The sequence below is a fragment of the Aptenodytes patagonicus genome, chromosome 5, assembly GCF_965638725.1.
Source record: "Aptenodytes patagonicus chromosome 5, bAptPat1.pri.cur, whole genome shotgun sequence".
Classification (NCBI taxonomy): domain Eukaryota; kingdom Metazoa; phylum Chordata; class Aves; order Sphenisciformes; family Spheniscidae; genus Aptenodytes; species Aptenodytes patagonicus.
The window spans coordinates 68,689,496-68,707,745 of record NC_134953.1 but is presented as its reverse complement, the minus strand read 5'-3'; the positions used below and the strand labels follow the sequence as shown (position 1 = coordinate 68,707,745).

Genomic DNA, 18,250 nt, shown 5'->3' with positions numbered 1-18,250 from the left:
GATACTCTTGGGGCAGCAGCTTGGTTGTAGCTTGTTAGCTGCAGCAGCTTTCCTTTTCACATAACTCTTGACCCACAGCCTCCTGCTTTCTGCAAGCATTTCTCCACTGGTGCCCCTCTCTCCTGACATGAAGCACTCTGCTATTTACATCCTGAGCACCAAGCTCCAACGATGTTGCTCAGGTTCTGCACCTCAGTCCTAACCCACAGGGCCTCTGTGGATTGACATGACAGGTACATAAGGAGACAGCCTGGGACCACAGGAGAATCCCGTGCTGGGAGGCAGCCAGGTGATGGTGGCTCTCTATCAAGATGGTTTAGGGGGATACCTGAAATGTTGCAGCATTCAAAGAAAGCCTCCTCCGCTTTCTGCTGCCCTCCCACAAGGCTGAGCTAATCAAAGTGAAGAACATGATAAACTCTCTGCCCCGAGTCAGCTCTACACTGACAGTTCAGCAGAGATACAAGATCGCTCAGTGACATTAAAAATGTCAGCAAACACCGATCAGGCTTGACGGAAGGGATGCATTAGCAGGCTGGGGGGGCATAGGGCAAGGTAAAACTTCAGCAAATGCAGTCAAGTGCACAGGCAGCTTTTCTCCTTTTGTCCTCCACAGAAGGCTTTTTCACAGATCCCAAGACACTGTGGCCACCATCGCAGCAGTCAGGTGTAGAGCTCACCACCACCTGCACGGCCAGATGAATCCAAAAAGGTTTGCCTGGGGAAACACAAGCGTGGCAGCTAGCGGGACCCGGTTCTTCTCTTCAGCTTGCCCAAGAGGCAAGTCCCAGATACTCTGAAAGAGGCCTGGAGGCACAGGGTGCTCACCTCAACTGCTCCTGCAGCACAGAAGTGACAAGGGAAGGAGTTTATTGGGGAATGAACCCTGGGAAAGACTGTCTCACCACCTCGGGAAGAGGGACTGCTGAGCTCTGGAGCATCCCACACTTTGGCAGAGGCTGCACAGACAAGGACTGTTTCTTCAAATGATGCAAAATGGAGACAAAGAGGAGCTGAAGCCGTGTGTACGTGGGCAGCAGGAATCTGGAACATATTTTGTTGCTACCGCACTACACACAGGTACACAAACACGTCTGCCCCATGCACACACCTTTCCGTCCATAATCCCACTCTTTTGCATTGCCTTGTATTTGCAGCAGCAATTCCCTAACTCAGTAGGGTCCTCTTGGTATCATGCTCACAAGCAGAGACCCAAAGGACAGACAGCAGATGCAGGTGGGGCCATCCTGCAGGAAACTGCTCTCAGTCACACGTGCCATTTACACTCACATGAACTGTTTTCTTGACATCTGAAACATCCAAGTCTCTGCATCATCCATGACCTAGAAATTAGCAGTTTCACACCCCCCAGCCCCCAACACCTTCACTTCATGGATCAAGTCAGAGGCAGACTCAGCCTAGGAGGTATTTCTAAGTCAGGAACGTGCCAGAGGGACGGGAAAAGGGGCCACCTGAGCTATGCAGGGAAGAGCAGGGGGGCTAGATACCTGTCCATCCTTATTTGTCTCACACTGGGAGCTCACTCAAAAGAGACTGAGGTCCCATTGGGTTCAGCTGCTTGGCCAGCATTATTATCTAGGCTGGAAATTCTCTCTCATGAAAAAACACAGGTGGGTCCCCCACAAGCACCCCCAGAGAGCAGGGCAGTGAATGGCATGGAAAGATCCTCACCCTGGGGTAAGAGCAAGCCCCAGGGAGGCAGCTCTTCAGCCACAGGACAGAAGAGGTCCCTGTTCTCCTCTTCAACCTGGGTCACCTCCCAGAGGGGCGCAGGGACCCTGGAACCACCCTGTGTGTCACAGGGCATCAGATATTAGAGAGTAAGAAAAACTTCAGATTTTTAAGGGATTAGAGGGGTTGGAGGAAGATAAACGTTTCTCCCACACATCCCCTCCCCGTGTGATCTGAGGGAGATCAGCACCTTACTTTCTGAGTAACACATCTATAGAGGAGGACAAGCCCAATCCGCATGCCCCCATCCTACATGCTCAGCCTGCTACCCCTCCAGAGAGCTGGGCAGGGGAACACTTCACTGCAACAGCTTCCCTCCTCCTCCTGCCTTTAGCTCTGTGCTTAGTACTTCACGGATGCTCACCAGCACTCAACTTAGTATCACAGTATTTGCTGAAGCCCAATACATGAAAGCCCATCTTAAAGAACAGCCACTTTGTCTGGATGTCCATGTTACGATGAATCCCAGCTCCTAACACACTAAATCCAGGAGCCTCGAACTATGGGAAAGAGCCATATTCATCCTGAGGCCCAGAGGAGGAGCACGGCTGGATCAACCTACCTCTTAGCAAACATCATGGTACATAGGGATTTTTTTTTTTTTTTTTTTTTTAAATATTATTATTCTGAAGCCATCAACCTGCTGGTTATATAGCTGCTATCCATTCACCGGAAGTTTAGTGAACTTCAAATGGCGATCATTAATGGTCACTGAACTGCAGAGTGCCCCAATGTGCTTTCAGATTTCATTTACCAAGGACCAGCAATCAGCCAAAAGATTTGCTCTGACAGCAGGGAAATACAAGACCCTTTGACAAGTTCAGCCGGGAATGTGCTGCCAGCATCCCTTGTTAAGTTCACGTTCTACCCTATTTGACGGAACAGATCATGCAAATTGTCCTTCTGCGGCCGCTCAGCCTGTCACTCATGCTTCCATTTAAAACAATAAATAAATAAAAGAACAAAAGAAAAGCCCACAAGTACAACGAGCTGTTTACAAGCAAATTCCACTTACCGAGACCCCTAATTATCAGGAAAAGGCACAGAAACCCAAATAAAACATTAAATTGGATGGGGGAAGGGAATCTTACTCATCCAAAGGTTTAACCAGGAGGGCCACCCCAGTTTCTCTTGTGCACAGACCCCAGCCTCCCCCCTCACCCTGCTACTGCTTGTAATCACACTTGTTCTTTTCTTCCCGCTTTGATTTGTGGCTTATGGCATCACCACTTTTTTCTGTGCAGATGGAGCAGCTGTGCCAGGAGACCCTGTGGATGCACAGCAGGCTGCTCTTTAACCACCCAGAGAAGGCATGGAACAACACAAGGCACCAGACAGTAAAGTCCAAGGTATTTTGCTCTGCAAAGTGACCACTGGTTTCTTAGGTGGACGTGCTGCTGAGACAGCTCCCACTCCCCACAGCACAAAGGGAAATACTGATTTTTATTTGGGAATATTTCCACATGTTTATCAGCCAGAATTTGATCTGAAGGGAACCGAGCTCCTAGGAGCCTTATACGGCAGCAAAACAAAACAGAGTCAGCAACACTGGGGCCAACATAACCTTTGCTGAAGAGGGGCCTCACAGTGTCTCACTATTATGTGGAGACACCGCAGTGTGCCTGCCACAATGGGATTCTCCCCAGCTGCAGAACACATCCCATCAAGTACAGTAAGACTCTATTAGAGGAGATACAATAGGGAGCCGGAGGACTCGCTCAGCCCAGCTTCTGAGAAAATAACTCATTTCAATGCAAAACAGCAGTAGTTATTAGACACCTCCTTAAAGAGGAAAGGAGAAGGACGAGGGGAGGGGGGAGAGAGGGAGATGGGGACCATGGCAGTTTGCACAAAAGTACCTTTTTCAGATTAATCCACTGTTTGAAGTAATCAGCAACCGGCAGCCCTAAGTACTGGCATTGTCCTGGTAACCTGTAAGAGAGAAGAGAGAGCAGGTTTGATTCAATCAGTGTCCTGACAACACAAACTCTGTTTTCTTAAGTGCATTTCGTTCTGAGATGGAAGAGACCCTCAAGTCTCCTGTAACATGCTGCACATCAGAAGGACTGTAGCTCTTGGCAAAAAAAATCTCATGAGAGCACAGCTTGGCTGAAGACTTATATACATCCAGCCACATCCAGGCTGCTGACACCTTTCAGACTGAACACTTTGCACAGGAGCTGTGCGCAAGTGCAGCATGCATCTCTCCTCCACAGTGGCTAACACACAAACACGACTGCAGCATCCAGGCTGTCCTTAGCTAAGTGAACTCATCACAAATCCCTGCAAAACCATCCTGCTCAGCCAGCGGCTTACAGGGCAGACAGAAGGACTGACAATTCACCTGTCATGCCCTGGTGCTTTCCCATTTGTCCTTTACGGTTAAAACACCGAATGAGACATGAGGGAGGGAAGGAGGCACCAATGCATTCATTTTTTTGGGTAGTAATGCTGCAGGACCAACATTTTAGGGCTAAGAAAGCAAAGGCTGTTTTCCAAGCAGGTGCTTGGAAGACAAGAGCAGTCACAACTCTGACGATGCAAGGTGTTGCACATTGTCTCACTACGGGTTTGAGCACCAACAGCCAGAGCTGCAAGCACACCTATTTAACCTCTCCCTTCCTACAGTGAGCCGCCGGAATAGGGCTCACAAAACAAAACGGCACTGGTAAGGGAGGTGGATTGCCTGAAGGGACAGCAGGACCCCAGGATTTGGAAAGCTGTTTCTTCCACACTGTGCCAACCCCAGTGTGTTCGCAGGAGAGCTACAACATACCCCTCAGATGGGGAAGGCTGAGTCGCAAAGCCATGTGGCTCCAGCCGAGCCTGTGCAGGGAGATGAGTTATTTGAGTTTTCCCCGGCCGGTTTGATCTGATCAAGAGTAATTGATGGATCTTGTTCATTCACGTACTGCTGAGCACGCCTGGGGCACTGGTCACAGGATCTTTAACTGAAGCAAAGGAACGTCCCAAATAAATATGTCAACTAAATAAATGACTAAATTAGAGCCATTTGTGCATGTTAAAAGCCACAACCCCAGATATCGGGTTTTTCAAATGAGGGGGGTGGGGAATCTCACAACTTCCTTGGGTACTTGCGGGCTGTAGCGGGAGGTTGTAGGGGAGTAGGGAAGAGCTGCGAGTGCCAGCATCAGCTGCTCAAACATCCCAACACAGATCATGTCCAGGGCAAAGTCTTCTCCCATTCTCCATAGAGGAAAGAGTGAATAATCCAGACTGGACTTCAGACTCAAGGCTGAAATTCAGGAACAAGCTCTGGTCAGATGTGGATACAAGCTAGACACACCACCTTGAGCTGGGGTGCACCATCAGCACCCCATGCAGTACCTGAGTGCTCAGCCCAGCTCTAAACCCTCTGGTGAACAGGGCAGCATCTCTTCAGACCTACAAGCAGTTTCCCAAGTAAGGAGATGAAGGAGGGACACAGATAATGCACTTGCAGATAATGTGAGACTCGGGGTAGTGCAGTACCAGAGTGGTTTGGTCTCGGTGCTGCCTCTATTTCTATGGGAAGCAAAGGAAGGAAGCTGGCAAACATATCCAGGGGAATCTCCCGGGAATATGTAGCCAACGGAGCCAGCACACACTGGGCCTCACCAGTGTACTGGCTTTGTGAGCCTGCTTAGGCTAAGAAAGGAATGGACTCCCTGTGCCAAAACCAAATGCCTGGTCCTGAAAAGATGCACGCGTCATCATTTAGGAGCAATATTTTAAGTCATACAAACACATTTGAATAAGGAGGTCCAGAGGAATCTCTCTGAAAGCAGGAAGCCTGTCAAAAGAAGGAGCTTGCAAGCAGCAGGGCTACAGCGATTTGCAGGGTAAGCAATGTAACTTGACAGCACGGTCTCATCTCTGGGCACGGCTCATCTGATGCTAGCACCATCGCACTGAAATAAACCACCTGGAGTCACTCCTCGCAATTGCATAGCCGTCACATAAATAGCAGCCTGGTCCATGCATTTTACAGCCATTACACATGTGCCCATGACATTCTGTAGTTGAACAGTCCCCACCAGCCCCAACCAGCATGCTAAGAAAGCTCTTTCTCCAGGAAAGCTGCTTTCTACTGGTGCCCGAATCAAAAAAGATCACAAGAAAAGGAACCATCTAAAACAAATGACTGGTCTAAATACAGACACGTGATCAGCTCAACCTCTCTTAGACTGCTCACATTTAGCTAGAGAGGATGATGACAGCAGTTAGCTAAAGGTATGTTACTAAAAGCTGAGTTTCTCCTCCCAATCCCATTAATACAGGTCTCAGTCTAGGTCCAGTTAGGGGAATAATTATCAATTCACCTATTATTTGGATAGGGCCCAGAAGAAGCGAGTACAGCACTGTTCTTGTTAGCCACAGGAATTGACAGCTAACCACCCAGTGCAATGAATGACATCTAAAGCACTTCCATCCCTGTGGGACCAAAAGGCCCAGCAAACTGGACAGTCTGGTTCTACTTCCACCCTGAGACTGATGGCAGTATGCCCTGGGCGCTGGACAGTGGGTCTTTAATTGGAGAAAATAAATGCTCCAAATAAATATGTCAACTAAATAAATGACCCATTTTTGCAAACGAGTAACAACCCCAGAAACTGCCTGTGAAGCTGTGTGACCTAAGGACATTCCCCCTCCCCCTCTGTGCTTGTGCTCCCCTCATTTCACATTAGCACTAGAGAGACTTCACCAAGTTTTTCAAGCACTATAAGGCCTACGCTCATGCTGTAACATGGGCAGGCTGTTAGCAGCATGGACCAAAGCATCCATCTTCTCCCTGAGCTGGAAGATGCAGGCCTGGTGCTCCAGGCCAGCAGGGATACAGCCACTCAACGTGCTTGCCTTTAGTTAAGGATTGCCGTATGGGTCTGGTCTAGTCTGGGTACGCAGCGCTCCCAGCACAGGGAATCAGGGGCTCTCGCTGCACAGAAACCAGGTCCCCAAGTAGCTACGGGAAGGAAAACACCCCTGCAATGCCTCTTCCCCAGCTCCAAGCTCGTCACCTGCAATGGTACCCCTACTCCTCAGCCTGGTGACCAGGCAGGAATTTCTCCAGCATCTTCTCCAGGTTAGAGTGAACAAGGCACATCTGTGGCTCTCCTGGGGAATAGAAGTGCCAGGGCCCATAAGGAAGTATCTCTGTTTATCAGGGTCACCATTCACTTGAGCAGCTCATTTGGTAAACATGCTCTTATGCTCAGTATGGCTTCTTGCTCTTGCAAGATTCAACCTCGCTCACTGGGGGCAACTTTGCTTGAGCAAAGAGCTCAGGATTTGGCCCTCCCTCAAGTAAGGGAGAAGAGAAATGATGGCACATTTCACTGCATTCAACATCCCATGATCCTTCCAGCTTTTGAACAAGGTCTCGCTGCCTCCCAAAACACTGAAGCCCTCACTCTTTGGGAAGGAAGCTGGCTCTCAAAACCACCCCATCAGCCAAACACCATGGCTTCAGGTATGACTGCACTTGACAGAGAGAAACTTCAAAATGGCTGTGGGATTTTCCAGCCTCCAATGCAGCTCTGGTAAAGTCTGTCCTCCCAGCAGCAGAGAGGGGAGCGCACAATCTCTGCCCGCTCCCAAAATGCAGGTCCCCTTTGGGCAGAAGAGCAAGTGACATCAGGTAGCATGCCCTCCTCCACCAGCCAAGCAAGTCCAAGTCCTCCTTGACCTCTGGCCAGCAGTGGAAGCTCTGCACCATTTTCAAAGAGCTTTCATCACCCCAGGCTCTGATTTCCGTCCAGCCCTGCTCCTCCATTCTGCAGGGTAAATGGGGCCTGGAGATGAACGGGATGCAAATAGGAGGCGAGGTGACATGGCTGCATTTCTCCCGTTGAAGCCGGCTCTCTCCAAGGTGGCAAGAAGCACACAGCTCGGCGGTGATAAACGGCCTTGCTTTAGTTATCACTTTCCTTAAGTTAAGGAGAGCAGCCTAGTGATGGATGGGCTGGAATTCGGTTATCAGGGAAGGCTGTCAGCCAGAGTTGCCTATCTCCACACACATTTAGCAGGGCGTCATTATGCGATGGCATGGAGTTAAAATATGACCAAGGGTATTGAAAGAAAAAGAACAGGATTAAAAAAAAAAAAGGCAAATTGAGCAACAATAAAGGAGCGTGAGGCAAGAACGTTATCGTACTAGTGACACCTTTTATCTCGGTCTGGTTAGCTAGAGCAGGGCACAAATTGGTCCTTCCTCCACTATTGTATCCTCTTGTACAAACAGAGGCAGATAAAATGTGTCACCAGTGCGATAGCATATCAATTTAACCCTAATTATCTAGGGGGTCAAACTAAGAAATAGGGGTTTCTCATTTCAACAGGTTCCTCCGTCTCTGCTCAGAGCCACCACATTAATATGGAAGGGGGAGGGGCAGCCATAATTGATTTCCGTCACTCAGGTGGTCCTGGCGTATAAAAAATTAATGCTTGATTCTCCCAACTAATCAGAGCTGGTTAACGTCCATCTGCTTCTGGGTTCAGGATGTCAGGAGACAAAGAAATTGGGCCACTTTCTACACACTGGGTGTATTGATATTGAGGCAGTTAAAAGAACAAGTCCCTCTATGGGAAAGATAAAGGGACATTAAATCTTGGTTTTTATAGACCTGGTCTCAGCCTTCCAAAAAATCCATGCCCTGGACACCTTGAGTTGTGAGAGATGCAGAACATTTTAATTGTGTTCTGGCCAACCCCACTGCACTGGGCTGCAAAGGAGAGGGCCAGGAAATCCGTCGCTGAAGGAGGGCTGGAAAGCCTGAACAAAGCTGCTTGGACGCAACAGCACACAACAGCAACAAGGTGATAGCCAAAGAGAGGAGCTGTCGAACCATCTCAGCCTTGCACCCTAGTTCAAAGCAAGGCTGGTCAAGGCATCGCTCTGGACCATGTGGTGCAGAGATGCTGCTCTGTTTTGATGTAGGGTGGGATGTCTGCCAGGCCAAGAGGAAAGCTCGGGTGCCCTCTCCTAACAGAGAAAGCTAGCGAGGGAATAACATCCTGTGCTAAGGCACATGAGATGTTTTAGCAGAGAAACAGCACCATGACAGGCAAAGCCACATCTGTCTGCACTGAACCTCGCATGAGCTGGAGCCAAGCTAGGAATTTAAAGCAGTGTAGGTAAACCCACACCCTCCCAAAGAGGCAGCCTTAGGTTGATCCAAACTTGGTTAAAACAGTAAGTCCCAGACAGCAGGGTTCAAAGGCCTGGGGACGCAAAGGGGTGAGACCCTGCTCCAAAGCACTGAGGCTGCAGGAGCATCCCACAGAGGCGCAGAAAACCTGACTGGGCTTTGCCAAAACCACCATGCTGGGCCAGGAGGGCTCCGACAGCACGATGCCACAGCACCCGCATGTGAGCGGAGCGCCCCGGGCACACAGCACAGCCCAAGCCATGCTGCAGCCTGCGGAAATCAGAGCATGCTGACACACACCTCCAAAAAAACCACCAAACCCCAACTCCCCCATCCCAATAATTCAAGTTAGACTGGAGCAGCTTTCCTGCGTAATCCAAGGCTTTGGCAGGGAGACATCTCCTCCCCAGTGCTGGAGTCACTATGCCACTCAGTGCAAAGAGGCAAGAGCGGAGCCAGTCTCCCCTCATGCTCCTGTCCAAAGTGAAGGACGGAGGGATGAACCCCCTGCCAGACCTCTGGCACCCCACTCACACGCTCCTCAGCCCCACAGACCTGCCAAGGGGCTGGAGGAGCATGCCTGCCCTTGATTCCCACTGGATGAGCCCTTGCCAGGCGACTGCACCCTGCTCTTACCAAGCACACCCACGGCACCATCCCTCTCTGCCCCCCATCAGTGCAGGACAAACCACCCCAGCATGGCTTTACTTAAAATTCACATGCAATAGCTGTGGAAAGACAATATATTTGGAGAGGGTCTGAAAAGCCCTGGGCTTTCACAGAAACCCTGAGACAGGTCCCATCTCCCTCCCTCTTTGCTTTCCTTCCACCCTCTCAGTTCTCTCAACCACCCCCGAACTTGTCACAGTGCCACAAGCCTACGAGCCGCACATCAGCTTTAAATATCAGCATGCGTGAAGCAGGGACATGAGAGCAGGGAAGTGGGAACAGACAGAGCAAGCCTCCATCGCCTGTCAGGAAACACTAATGAATTTCAACACCAGCAGCCATTGCTTCAGACGGGCTGGCGAGAGGAGGAGACAGAGTTACAGCAAGGATTCTTTGCAGGAGCAGCCTGCCTTTTTTCAAAGCCCCCTCTGTTAATAAATGTCATTGCCGAGCGGGCTGCAGCAGTCCTCAAGCTGGGATGGGGTGGGTCGGGGGGAGAGACAGACAACTGACAGCGCTCAGGATGCCCGGGCAGCGCAGTCTTTTCTTCTGCTGCATCCCCAGACAGGAGCCAGGAAAAGGAAGCAGACGGGACATCACCATTGGCATGAAGCTGTCTTCCATTAGGGTCCCAATACCTAAATAACAATCTCCACAAGGAGCCACGAGTGCAACCCCAACACCCCCCAGTCCCGTTTACTGGGATGGATGGAGGGTCTACAGGGAATGGTCCTTGGGATGGGCAGAGGGATGCAGAGACACCCAGACGTGCTGCCTGTGTTCCCAGCAGCAGCAAAGGGTTACAGAGCAGCCTGTCCCTTTGCTAACACAAATGCATTCCCGAGGCAGCTCAGGAAGAAGCATCCAGCACAGGGCACCGCATGGCAACCGCACCGATGCACAACATGAAGGTCAATGCAAGTCTTCTTTACAAATGTCAACCTGTCATCTCTGGATATTAATGAGGGCTGACCAGCAGCTAAAATGCATCCATGCTCCATTAGTAATAAGAGACACGATGCAGGAGAAGAGCACACACCATGGCATGTGGAGGCACCAGTGGGTCTGCAGGGCCTGGGGAGGTGTGGTGATGCACAAGATAACTAGGGCCACTCCAGCTGCCCAGGAAGCAAAGCAATTGCCACGCAAACCCCTTCACTGGAGTGTGTGTTATCTTTTTCCATCAATCTTTAATTGGATTAGTGTAATGAGGCCAAAAAACCCAGACTAAGCAGCGAGGCTAATACCTGGCACTTTCAGACCTTCCTTTCTTTTTCTGTGATGCCCATTCTGGACAGCGTTGCTTTCTCCCTCTACCAGGCATATTCCTGCCTAGGAAGCTTAAAAGGTAAGCTGCAAGCCTTGGGACTCACAGCAGCACTGACTGAAATGTCTGAACACCCACCACCCATCATATGCTAACAGCCAGATCCCTCTTCTCTAAATTTTTGCCGGGCACTAAGAAATTTGGGAGAATCTCAATACCCGTGCTTTCCAAGCAGCTAGCCTGCGAATGGAAAAGGCTGTTACCCCACATTGCAACCAGAGCAATGTATACACTAGGAAAATAATTCTGCCACAAGAAGCACACAGGGCAAGTGGCTCCTTGTGACTCGCTCGTCCTGCAAAGCACTGTGTGCCTTCCACTGCCATCAACCTTAATGAAACATGAAGGCATTTAACACCATGCGAGATCTGGCCCCTTTATGGGTATCTGTCTGTGCGTCAGCTAGATGCTGGCAGAGATGCTATCTCAACATTAAAAGCAAGGCTGTAACACAGCAGGTATTCAGCCTCCAACAGAAGATGTTCATCAACAATTGCACACACATGATGCTACAATAAATCTATGTGCTACTGCTTAACAGCTTCTCTTAAAAAGATTCATAGCTCTATTTACTGGGCCTGATTCTGCTGCTATGCATGTGGGAGTAAATCTGGAGTAACTCTACCTGAAGTTAGTAAGTAGCCAGTGAGAATAAGATCAGAATTGAGCCTTTTGATTTTTAAATAACTACTTAATTACCATGCAGGAAACTAGAGCTTACTGGCTCCACAGTTCAGCCGAGGTTAGGAGTGCAGCAGGCAGAAGCATTGCAGTCCTCCATACCAAGTCCTCCAGATTGGTGAAGGGGTAAGAGCAAATGCTCTCACCAGCCCTTCCAGACAGGGAGGATGACGGGGTGGACTTCCCTTTGACATCAGAAATGCATCACTCTGCTCCTAAAGAAAGAGAAACTGGAAAGTCTCCAAGGTTGAGGTCGCCCCCCCAGCCTTGGGAACTTGACACTATGAAAAACCCTTAAAAACAGATTTCTACACACAAGCTTGCTGTGACAGTCCGTCTGCTTACTACATACGACATTATAAAGCGTCTTATGAATAGGAGTGTACAAAACCGGATACTGTGTACATCTACACAGGCATGTTCTCAGTGAAAGTCACCTGTCATGACCACAGGCTGCAGCAGGTGAACTTCCAATTTGTCATCAGGAAAAACTCTTCACCGTGCAGGTAATAAAGCACTGGAACAGGTTGGTGGGAGAATCTCCTCCCCTGGAGACATTCAAACTCATCTGGAGAAGACCCCGAGCAACCTGATCTAAGTTTGAAGTTAGTTCTGCTTTGAGCAGGGGGCTGGATTAGGATCTCTAAATTACTCTGTGATTCACGCTGCAGCGGAGTCTGATTACAAATGCAGAGCGTGTCCTTTCTCCGTCTATATGGTCTCCTATGAAGTCTTTCATACAGACACTAATTTAGGAATCGCCTGGTTCTCTGCATACTAGCTGTTTTAAGAGGGAGCGTTCAGACTCCTGGTGCAGAATACTGTAATTACACACTGAGTAAGGGAGTATATCTGATGCAACGGATGCACCCACAACGCATCGTGTCTAAGCCCCCTCAAAACCAAAACATGCACAAAACCTAAGCTGAAATTAAATGTGCTTCTCCTCCCACTGCACAATTCCCATTGCAGAAGTATTTCTCCTCAGGAAACCGGAGCATGCAAGACCTAGAGCAAGGCGCTGCTCTAGGACTGAGAAGACATGTCCTGTCCCAGTCCTTCCTTAGACCCGCTGTACAACAGGCAGGCGGAAGCCTTGCCTCTTCCATGCCTTGCCTGTCCAGACCATTTAGCGTATAAACTCTTCAGGACAAGGGCTTCTCTGCTATGAGTCATAAACTGCTTAGTGCCTAATGGTAAAGCCTATAGACGCTTAACATAATACAATCATGTCACTTAAAGGCCATTAGTCTCCAGTCTGAACAGCACTTTTCCAGTCACAAAGGGGACCTGCCAACTCAGGAAGGCAGGATAAGGGACGTGGGTGGCCAGTCAGGTCACTGGACTCGCAGACACACGACGTGAAGCCCCAAGCAGGACGGAACCCAGTCGAATGGCATGGGGGAAAGCCATGGCAACTCTAGCAATCAAAGAGCTTTATCTTTTGGGCTTGCTTGAACCACTTGAATCAGCTGAAAGCCCCTGCCAGCCAGGTGAAAAACCAGAAACCTCTCCACCTCCAGCCATGGCTGTACCGCTTGCAAGGGAGGCAGGAGCCCCTCACCCACACAGAGGGTCTCCAGCCTTCTGCATCACCTTTCTTCCTACTCAAGATCATTTTTCTACAAGAAAATACGCCGTTCTCTCCTGCGATGCTGTTTGAACCCCTCTTCTTTCCTGGTACCATCTCTGCCACCCTCTGGCACTACATCGTCCAGGTCTGCTCTCTCAACTGACTTCTGTGATTGCCTCTTCTTCCCTCTCCCCACTAAGGGGAAGACAGAAATCCTATAAGGAGCCAGTGGGATGGGGTAAACTCCCTCCCCGTCCCCTCTGATGATACACGACCCAAAATTACATGCACAACAGCTCCACAGGCTCTCAGCACAGCCTCCAGGCTGGCAGCAGCTGGGAGCCTGGCATGTCGCGTAACTGGGTCTGAGCATAGGTTTCTGTGCAGCTGCAAATTACATCTGCACGAGGAGAAACAAGTTCGTCTTTCCCTTGTGGGGAAGAGACCGCTCCCCACCTCCAAGCACAAGCTGCCATTAGTATTTGCTTCGCCGGAGAGAAGGAGCAGCAAATCCTCCAGAGCAAAGGACAAGTGCAGCAATTAGGATGCAGGGGCTGCGGGAGCTGTTTAACAGCACGACCCGGAGGTCAGTGCCGCCAACTCCCAGCCCTGCATAAATATTGTATGAGCCGGGGAGAGGGGCTGTTACAGCCACCCTCAGCACCAGCCCTCCCCCCTCCATCACCACTCTGCATCTAGCTAGATACGCCAGCAACATTATTTACAGATGTGACAGTCAGGAAAATCACTTGAGTAACTAGGGGAATGGGAAAGAGGGCTGCCCGGTGGAGCAGGCGCCTGGGAGCGGGTTCCCACCCGCACCTTCTGCTTCCCCTTGCAGGGCACTCCTCTGCACGGGTAATTGCCAGATGGCATGTCCCATTCCCAAACTGGAGGATGAAATACCAACCAAGAACAAGGAGGGGAGGCTGTGAGCTCCCCTCTCAAAGGTTGCCCAGCGGTTTGATTATCAATGCTGCTTAAAGGACATCTCAGCCAGCAGCTTCTTTCCAGTTTCCTATCAGTATCTCTGCTACACCCTCCCTTTGGACGGCGCTTTACAGCAATACAATGAGAGGCTTTATAGAGAGCTTCCCCTCAGACTCTGTCCATGTAGCTCTGCAGAAGGGTCCCTACTCCAACACAGCCACAGCGGCCTCATCCCTGCAGAGACGCCCCCAGCTGCTCTATTTGGTACCAACCACCTTCTTCACCCATGACCTGTCCGCTGTTTACTCTCTGAAGGATCATCTTCACCTGCAGCTTCAGCCACGCTGATAGGCACCATCCCTGCTGCATCCTGGAAGGACCTCTCATTCCTCTGCCCATTTTTTTACTGGAGACACCAGTCGACTGCATGTTTGCCATGATGCTCTACACAAACACAAACCTACTTTCAGGTTCACTGAGACTGGAGGCTCCCAAGGACACAGGCCATTCTCCAACTGTACCAGCAGCCCATAAATTCCTAGGGGCACACAGCTAATAAACATTACTGCCCTGGGCAGCACACAAGGGCTGCAAGATAGAAAACACAGCTTGGATGTGCTTCTGCCCACGATACCCCTCCAGAAATTCCTCTGCTGCTCTGTGGCTGGTTGCTGAATCCAGGGAAGGCAGAAGCCCAGTCTTACCATTCTCAGCTTTCCTGAACTCACTGTGCAATTAATGGGCTTAATTATTGATGGCAAAGGCAGGGAAGGGAGGAAAGAAAGAAAAAGCCAACAAGAGGGAATGATGTGGGGGTGGCGGGCACCAAAGGTCTCCAAAGATCTTCCCTCAGCCTAGAGCAGAGAAAGAGCCCCTAGCTGCTCTGCCGCTCCCACGGCCCTGCTCTAATGCTCCCTGACATGCCTCTGAAGACAGCGAGCTGTTTGCAGTCACCACCGTGATTTGTTAGTAATTATTTTCACGGTGTCACATTGCTGTCACTCTCTTAACAAAGAGACAGGCAGCCCGAGGCTGCCTGCAAGAAAGAACCAGCAGAGAAAAGGAATTGTCAGGCACCCAGGGATCCTCTTTGCTTCCTGGGTTTCACAACCAGAGTCCTTACCAGCTTCTGAAGAAACTTCTGAGGAGAAGTGGCAAGTCAGAATCATCTCCCATCCTGGTCACAGCAAGATGAATTAATTACTTAGCCTGCTCCTAATTTCACCTTACCTGTAAATCCAGTGCAAGACCCAGATGCCTAGAGCCCCTTAAGCCAGCAATTTGCTTCAGGCCTGCAGCAAACACAAAAACCTTTGGCAATCGATGACTTTTAGCACTCTCCTTGCAAGCTCCATTTTCCTTTCATGTAGTCTTGCCATTAGACCGCGCTTCCCAAGCATGGCAACCCTGATGACAAAACCCTGCCTAAGCCTATCACCCTCGCACACATTAACCCTCCACACCAGCCACATGTGCTCTCCCTACACCAGTCTCATTAATTCCAGCACACTGCTGTGCTCCACATGGCAGAAACATTTCACCTGGCATTTCGCAATGCCAGAGGACCTCGACAGCTTCCTCACACCTGAAATACATAACCTAATGGTTTGCCTTCTCTGTTTTCTCATACACACCACAGTGACTTAACAAGAACCTCCCCTTGAACCACCTCCCATCCATCCATCTCACACCTGCTGTGCAGCCACAGCCATCCATCCTTCGGCTAACTTGTCAGTCCAAGGTAATCACTCCTTTCCCAGTAAGCATGGAGCTTGCTTGGGCCCCCAAGGAATGGAAGCTATTTTGGCACCTGAAGTGTCACACAATATAAGGATATAGAGATGAAAGACTAAGACACCTGGCCAGCCAGCCCTTAAAGCACCCTTGATCTCTATGCGGAAAGCAAGTGGACTTCCTCCAGAGCAATTCAAAGTTTGAATTACTCCCGGCAGAAGCGTTCTTCCCCCACCTGCTTACTGACGGCACACAAGGGTCAGTCCCTGCAGCCACAGGGAGACTTGGGTATAATTCACCCTCTTAGCACAGGGAGAGTTTGGAAATACTAAGCGTCACAGTCTAAGCAAAACCCTCCTGCAATTAACTGCATGGAAGAGCACTGACTCAGAGGGCAGCTCCTTTTCAGGGGTCCTTTTAATAACCAAGAAATGGCACATACATGCTGTGAAGAATTAGGATCACCATTGGGAAGCTAAATGGTCCATAAAATATAACAGTTCTCTTCAGAGAGAGAGGTCTTGGCAACCTCGCACCAGCCTCCTCCCTCCGCCCAGTTTGCAGGGGACACACGTGACTCCAGGCAGGGATGAGGAGCTGAGCTCAGCCAGTGCCCAGGCACCTCCGGCACGCTGGCTGACGGTCAGCACCGAGACCTGGCTCAACACCCAGATGGAAAAACTGAAGCAGAGAAATTATAGAGATGACCAAGAGGCACCTACAGAGGGAAGTCAAAGGGTGTCCCAGAGTATAGGTGCTGGGCAGAGCGGAGGAGAAAGCCCTGCTTGAAGAGAGGCAGACAAAGCTGTTGGGACCAAGGCAGGACAAAGTCCTGGGCAGCATGAGCCTCCCGCACACAGCCCTGCCAGCACATCACACTACTTCCTCAGTCGTCTTCCCCTCAACAGTCATCTTCCCCCAACTCCTCTATTCTGCTCTTTCTTCTAGTACCACCTCCACTGCTTCACATCATTGCTAACACCTGGTCCAGAGCAATCTGAGCACAAAGACACCACTGCTGAGGGCAGCACCCTGGTCAAACACACAGAAAAAGGCGACTCCAACGTGGAATAGACTCAGCTCAAAAAGTCAGTCTGCAGCTCTGGTGTCCTCCCGAGAGTCCTGCACACACCCAGACATCCACTCTTCAGGATACGGAGAGTCGCTGGACAAGACACATGAGAATATGCTGGAGGGAAAATACCAGGGATGACCTCAAGATGGCCCAGTAGGTCTTTGCCAGTCAGGAGCTTCAGGAGGAAAGGGACTGAACCCATCCAGGAAAATGGCTCCCAACAGGAAACAAACATGCAAACAAAATAAAATGCTTTCAAGAAAGCTACCGACTCACACAAGGCTTGAATAGAGCAAGTGAAAGGGGAAGGATGCTGCTCCCAGGCTGGCAGTATTTTTCAAGCAGAGCTCTCTAAGCAGAGAAGCCATGAGAGCACCACTCCCAGCCAAGCCACTGGGAGGGCAGCACTGGTACCAACACACATCTGCTTTGCTTCGGCTGGGAAGTAAGAAGAGCTGAGATCCAAAGGGAGACAGCTGACATTTTAGCCCCAGCATGAAACACTATGGCTGTCTAACGCTAGAAAAATTAAGCTTTTTGAAGTAATAAAGAAAATTCACACTTTGTGAAGCTAATCCTATTTTTCACACATGCCTCAGATAACAAAATTCAGATGGCAAACAGCCCTCCAGTGGTTTATCCTCTGCAGTCCCCAAGCCAACCAGCTTTTCAGTTCCCCAGGGCACAGGATAACCACGATGTTGAGTTGCTATTAGAGGGCTCTCTCACACAGACGGAGACCAGGGTGTGCTTTTTACCAAATATCCATTATAGATCCATTGATTCTGAAACTGTTTTGCCTGAATTCATTATAACACTGGACACAGAATTCACCTTAGCGATTCCTGCTGCAGAGGGAATTATGGTTCCTTACTTGTATGAGCATATGACACCGAGACCAACGGCTTGCATTCAGTTCAGTGTGACTGCTTCCAAACATAGCTTGAGTTAAGTTACCCAGGGATGGAAAATCCACCTTCTCCATTCACTACCCCATCCCAACGGCTGGAAATAAAGTACTTGATGCAATGCCTGTCTCATTCCCCCTACACTGTAAATTTATTCCAAGTTTCTCCACCATCTTTCACGCTGTTTCGAACTTCTTTGGTCCTAATTCCCAGGCAGCAGAGTCTGTGCTCCCCAGAGTGCATCGGGCTCAATAAATCTGTGGCCACTACAGCCATGACTATGACAAATGTCTTTGCTATGACGCACCAGACAAGTAGCAGACCTGAAGGTGATAGTCCATTGCACGATGATCCCTGTGCAAAGATTTCATGTCCAAAGCTAACACAAAGGCATTCCCAGAGTCACACATCTCAGACAACGTAAGTTGCAGAAGCTCATGCAACCAATGGATT

The 18,250-nt window shown here is 49.9% G+C and overlaps 1 protein-coding gene across 4 annotated transcripts in view; it reads right to left on the bottom strand.

The window, feature by feature from the left end:
* ERI3 (ERI1 exoribonuclease family member 3) overlaps positions 1-18,250 on the bottom strand; it is a 137,975-nt gene that overhangs the window by 80,217 nt on the left and 39,508 nt on the right. For all 4 annotated transcript variants that reach the window (XM_076340356.1, XM_076340359.1, XM_076340357.1 and 1 more), the window contains one exon: positions 3,612-3,684. In XM_076340356.1, coding sequence (XP_076196471.1) covers positions 3,612-3,684 — 73 coding nt within the window. The remainder of the gene's footprint in view (positions 1-3,611; positions 3,685-18,250) is intronic.